At 41.5% G+C, this 6461-nt stretch overlaps 1 protein-coding gene across 1 annotated transcript; it reads right to left on the reverse strand.

Moving 5' to 3' along the window:
• Positions 1-511: 511 nt before the first annotated feature.
• LOC113744725 (myosin-10-like) lies at positions 512-5748 on the reverse strand. Its single transcript, XM_027275478.1, has 14 exons — positions 5601-5748; positions 5401-5464; positions 4913-5011; positions 4648-4791; positions 4323-4537; positions 4084-4236; positions 3684-3857; positions 3166-3339; positions 2954-3068; positions 2492-2560; positions 1378-1583; positions 1143-1264; positions 857-926; positions 512-745 (listed from the first exon to the last, which is right to left on the reverse strand). Exons 3-14 carry the CDS (start codon positions 4941-4943, stop codon positions 527-529), a joined length of 1692 nt encoding a protein of 563 aa, XP_027131279.1. The 5' UTR covers positions 4944-5011; positions 5401-5464; positions 5601-5748; the 3' UTR covers positions 512-526.
• Between the last annotated feature and the right edge of the window lie 713 nt (positions 5749-6461).

The following is a 6461-nucleotide window of genomic DNA, read 5'->3' on the forward strand; positions in this document are numbered from 1 at the left end:
TTTCAATTGTTTTCATTTTATTTCTGTTTTTAAAGCTTTATGTAAATTACTTTGAATTGCCCATGTGCATAAAATGTGCCGTACGAATAAACCCGCCTTGCCTGAGTCTTGTTATTACTGATTTGACATTAGAAACAATAAATCAATGAATAAAACATTTCAATTTAAATGACTAATCTAATTAGTTTGCCTCTATTGTAAAAATATAACTTCATTATTTATGTCCTTTACAGGCTTCCATAAGCTGTGCCAGGTACCCATCAATGCTGTTGATTTCCGGAGTCACTGATAGGGGCTGACAATTCATTTAATATTTATGCTCCTTTAAGAGCGAAATACAAAACTGCCTTCTAAACAGCAGCAAGCGAGCACTCCTTACAGAGAAACCCCGCAAGTGTTTGATGTTTGTCTTCTCCTGTCAGTTTAGTTTTAGTTAGTAAAGCAAGTGTTTTTTGACAACAAATATTCAATATTCAGTCAAAAACATTGCAATGAGATAAAGAGTAGCCTACTGTAGCTTACAAACTTAAAATAAACATATATCTGTCATACCGGTACCGGTAAAGTATCGGTAAAGCTCATACTTGCGTGCGAGGTAGCCTCTGGAGGCGCTCTGGAAGCGTATGATGGTGTCAGTGATCTTAAGGTCTCTTTCTTCTTCCAGGTGAGCCAGGACTCCAGCTCTGAAGAAGACTTTACTCTGGCCCACCCTGAACAGGTTGTGGTCCAGTTCCAAAGCTCTGATCTGAACGAAGAAATGGCATCTGGTTAACAGCAGTTGGAGATTTCCAGATTTCCACCTTTTGAATTGTAATATGTTACGTTGTATTTTTACAGCAACTGAAAAATGACTCACCATGAGTTCTGACGCCTGTTTGCCATCCATGAAGGTGCGAGGGATTGCATTAGGAGTCAGGATCTCATACCTGTGAGACAAATGTGATTTTGTTAGTGTGTGTGTTTGAGACACAGCACTGAGGATGTGTGAGGGGGATCATTAACAGGTGACAGAGAATGTGCTCGGTGAAGCATTCAGTGTGTGCGTGAGTGTGAGAAAGAAAGCGACAGTGACAGATGGTTACGAAAGGCGGTTGATTGTTGTCCCGTCTTTGATAGAAAAATACAGTCACACCCACACACACCTCTGTCTGAACTCCTGGAATGGGATGCGATTAGGGAAGCCTTGTCTGCAGATACGGATCCCCTCCAGAACTCCATTACACCTCAGCTGGTCCAAAACCAGGTGTGGGGATAACTTACCAGCCTGAAAGAGTCAGGAAGTAAGGTAAAGAAAGAGATGGAAAGGATGGAAGGAATTAAATCCATTTTATTACCTTCAGCTTTCTTGTCTGTTTGATCACTTTGTCTCTATCTTACCCTCTTCTCGTGGTTGGGGATGATGCAGCGCAGGAAGTTGGGGTTGGTGTTCCTCAGTGTGGCCATCAGCTTGGTGAGAGACTCCTTGTAAAGCTGACCGACAGTCCTGAACATTCCCTTCTTTGTCTTCAGTCCTGCCGCTCCAAACGTGACAGGCCCACTGTTTTCTCCTGACGACACTTGGTCCAGACCCACGATCCTGTCCACTGGACAAAAACACAGAGCGGGGTCTCACTTTCAGCAGCGGGGATCAATTTAGTGGAGTTTGCCCGACTTGATTTTGCATGGTTATGTCAGTGTGAATGTCACACTAATGCCATGGCATTATAATTTCACATCTGCATATCAAGTCTCCGGACAGATGATATCAGATGGTGGACAATGGATTTGGAGCTTATTAGAGATGCAATCATATGGTTATTTTCTCACACATATCAGTCACACACAGTCTTGTGCAGGTGTGTAACAGGTTTTCTAGCTTAATGTTGAACATGTCTGGACAGGCATAACGACAGGTGTGTCTGTCTATCATTAAAAACCATGATGATTTATTCTGTTCCTGTTTCGACATGTTTTGTATTGAGTGATGAGCTCATAAAAAAAAGTAATGAGATTTCCAATTTGACAATCAGCCAAATAGAGTTAATATAACTATTGTTTTGCTGTTTAAAGCTATTTCAATGTTAGTATTGAGGCCAATATGTTGCATCTCTAGAGCTCATTCAGGATCACACATTTGTTTGTGGCAGCACAACTCTAATGTGATCTTGAATGTGGCTTTTGTGACTAATCGAGAGCATGCTGCTACCTTTGAAACGCTCTATGAAATCAAGGTCAATTACTTTATTAGAAAACTACATCACACAAGCACAGCACTGTCACTAAAAGCAAAAAACTTGGTGAAAGAGCAAAGAGAGAATTACAGCCAATACGATAAAAGAATTAACAACATGTAACAGCTTACGACACTACAGCACAAAATGAATTTTTTAAAAAAGATACAAAACAGCAAACAGCAATCAAAAAGTGGGCGGACAGAAAACAAAGGAGTAATGTAAGCAGAGGTGGGAGTGAGGAATGTGAGTGTGACACGCAGAGGAGGGGAGAAACCTACTGTCGGAGCCATTAGCCTGTAGTGTGGCATAGGAATCAAAGAAGTAGACACGAGGAAGAGTCTGAATATCTGATGCAGTAAGGAAGGAAGGAAGGAAGGCGCAGGGAGGAAGGTGAGAGGGAAGGAAAGAAGTGAGCACCAAATTATTGGAGAGGGAAGAGAAAAGAACAGAAGGGAAAAGAGACATGAGCAAGCAAACACAGCAGGAGAGAACAAGAAGGAAGAGAGATGATCAGAAAGTGACAGATAGAATAGTTGCAGGATAGAGAAAGAGAAGAGAGAGAGAGAGAAATACATTAAAGTTAGTAAAATTCGCAACAAAAGGCTTGTTTAGATTTGACAAGCAAATAAAATACAGGGCATAAAAATATTTGTAGTTTTCTCACAGTTTTACGTACTGTACAAATAAAGTTCATGAATTAAGGGTTTACTGTTGAATTAATCAGAGTTAATCAGTCTCACCTTCCTTCCAAAGCTCTGAGACAAAATGATCAGACGACTGGTGCAGAAGAGACGCCACATTGTCGTTCAGAGGATCCATATTCTTCACCAGCCAATCATTTGCCTTATAGTCGACCTGAGAGACATTACGGAGGGCACGGCACATTTGTGACTTGGTTCCCTTGCATGGGAAAGATGGCAGACGTGGAAGATGTTCATAAACAATGGGATACCTTGCCAGCATAATGGATAATGGAGAAGTCAGCTTCCCCGCGTGGCTGTTTTGATCGGAAGAATTTTGGATGGCTGCCTTGCTCAGCAGACAGCTTCTCTACAAATGAGCGGTCTGTTGCCCGGGGGAACCAGCACTCTTCATCCAGCAGGGCCAGAACACCAGGCGGGTGGGTCTAACAGATGGAGAGAAAAACAACATTTACTGTAACTGAAATGTGGACTTTATAATTCAGAAGGAATAAATAATCAAAGCTGAGTGTGTGCTTGCGTGTTTCTATTCATATTCTTTCATTCATTTTCATTCCTTCATCTGTGGGCATGTGGTGAACTGAACAGGTTTTATAAGCCACGGGTTTAAATTACAACCTGAACGTTATGCTATTTTCCTGCAATCACCAAATAATGCACACTAAATATAGACTGTCAGCGTCTGTATTCTCAACACTGGTAATACAAGAAGTACTGTGTGCTCCTTTATAACATGTAGGACTTAAATAGTGTTTTTGTGTGAATGTACTGGTTTCTCGATGAGGTCAATGCATGGCTGTAAGTCCAAGCCGAAGTCAATGAAGTTCCACTCGATGCCCTCCCGCTGGTACTCCTCCTGCTCCAAGATGAACATGGTGTGGTTGAAGAGCTGCTGCAGCTTCTCATTGGTGTAGTTAATGCACAGCTGCTCAAAGGAGTTAAGCTGCAGGCGGAGGAGGGATTCAGGAAAGCAAACAAAGTCTCATTCAATATTGATTCATGCAACGTAACATACAGAAGAACATATGCTCACACTTGTATTACTAGAATAAACAATAAACCAAGAAATCATGGGCGCTTGAAAAACGACACATTTATCACTTCATCACAAACATTTCAGAACAAAAGCTGTTAAATGTTAACATATCCCCTACTACAGACAAACAAACCTGGAAGATTTCAAATCCAGCGATATCAAGGATGCCTATGAACGATGCGCCCTGTCTCTGTCTGCGGTCCAGAGCTCTGTTGATTCTGTGGACCAGCCATCTGAACAGACGCTCATATGTGGCCTTCGCCAAGGCCTCCACAGCAAAATCAGCCTAGAGAGAAAGAAGGATACGCTGTTAGGTACACACACAAATGTTTATCTGTGTGAGTGCAAATGTCTACAAGCTTAAAGTCTTACCTGCTCTTTCGTCTGGGCCTTCTGCACATACTCTCGACCCACTTTGATCCTGGGAGTGAGGATGGCCCGAGTGAACTCCAGCACATTAACGCCCAGCAGATGGCACAGTTTCTGAGCAGCTGTGTTATCGGGCATCGAGGCCTGGTCCTGGTTCTTCTCCTTCATGAAGGAAATGTTTCCAAACTGGAGCACAGCAGAGATCACCTTAAGCATGGCTAAAGAGAGGCAAGACAGGGAGAGGAAAGATGATTTATAGATTTATTTAAAGGATCAAGTATGCAAAAAGATAAAAAAAAACAACTTTGTTTAACAGCCTCTGTCTTACATATTGACTCTTCTGGGGTGAAGCCCATTATAACCATGGAGTCCATGGTTTGGGTGAAGTTCTCTGAATCACTCTGACCAGGAACAGGAATGGAGCCTCCACTGAGAAAGCGGTACTCATCAGCAGTTCCTAAGAGCAGATCCGCTAGGGATGGGAATAAAAGGGTGAAACAGACGATGTATTTAGAAAAACATGAATTACTACAGGACATGCATGCAGTATAAGCAGTATATTATCGTTACAGTTTGGTTGATATTTAGCTCACCTCTTGTCTCTTCTGAAGTTCCACACAACATCTGATAAAAGATGTGGAACGTCCTCTCATCTTTGGCCTGACGGGTGGCCCGGGACTTCTCAAGGAGGTCTGGATTTATATGGTCATGGACATACAGCTGAAACTAGCTAATATTATGCATACATCCTGCTCTATTTGTAGTGATTCATCCTTTTAAAATCACAATATATACACTGTTACCCATAAAGTTGGCAATGAAATATTTTTACTATTATTTTTTGAAAGAAAAAAAATAGTAAAAAACTTTATGGGCAACAGTGTATATTTCATAGTTATATACATTTAAACCTTTAAAGTTTCAACTTTTTACAAATGACGACCTACAAGTTGATTTCTGAAGGCACCTTAATGCAAATAAACAAAGGGTGGACAACTTACCCCTTGAAGAATGTAATCTACCAGCCTATAAAACATTTATCAATTTTTCAAAAACTTGAGGATGAGATGTAAAAGGATACAAGTCTCGATGTTAGCACCAACAATGTACCCTGCCACATCAAAATTAATGCGGATGAATTTACCCTGAAGAAGAAGAAGAAGAAGAAGGAGAAAGGTGGTTTTATGTTTCAGTATACAGTATTTCTATAGTAAATACTCATGATACCTTTGGAGGTGATAAACATTATCTGTTCACATAATGTGTCTAGTCAGCTCTTACAAATCTGGAGGAGTTGTCATTCTTGACAGTCTTTGCATTGCCGAAGGCCTCCAGGATGGGGTTGGCCTGCAGCAGCTGTCTTTCCAGTTCGCCCTGAGAAACACAGGAGGATGTCAGATGAGCTTCACAGAGAATACACAGATAATAGCCTCAGTAAAGGACGTCCATAGGGCCTGTCTACTAAAATGCGCCATTTAATCCTGCTCTCTTTGGACTACTGATCTGTTATGTAAAAATAATGCATGACTCATCCCCGTAGAGCAGTGACACAAAATGGTGCATTTTAGGGCCCAAAATAGCATCCACAACATACACCATTCCCAGACCCAGGAACAAATGATTCTCAACGACACTAAGAGAAACGGGCCCTTATTAATTAAGCAATCAATAATAAGGGCATCAATCATGCCTCACATTTAATTTATTCAAATTGAATCTCCTACATTATTAAAGGGCGATGCCTAGAAACCGCCGAACGAGAGTCAGTTGAGAACCACTGTTGCAGAAGAACAAGGGCAGGGGGAAGCTGCAGCTTCAGGTGCTAACATCATACACACACTACATATTGGCTGATTCTAGCTAGCTGCAATGCATTACTGCAGTTGTCGCATTGCCAGTGCAGCAGCAGTTGATGCAGCATCAGCAGCCAGTGATGAGGAGTTACTGTGGCTACAGAAGGTGGTGATACTGTAAAAAAAAAAAAAAGGAATGCTAGCCAGCCAACACTGAAGGCAGATACACAAACACACACACACAGAGGCAGAGGTCAACATTTTTTATAGGGACAAAACACCCAGCAAACAATGTGTACACTGCCCACATTAACAAAACCACATATTTCAGTGTGTACACTTGCTCTCT

This window comes from Larimichthys crocea, unplaced genomic scaffold (genome assembly GCF_000972845.2).
Source record: "Larimichthys crocea isolate SSNF unplaced genomic scaffold, L_crocea_2.0 scaffold14110, whole genome shotgun sequence".
In the NCBI taxonomy this organism is placed as follows: Eukaryota; Metazoa; Chordata; class Actinopteri; family Sciaenidae; genus Larimichthys; species Larimichthys crocea.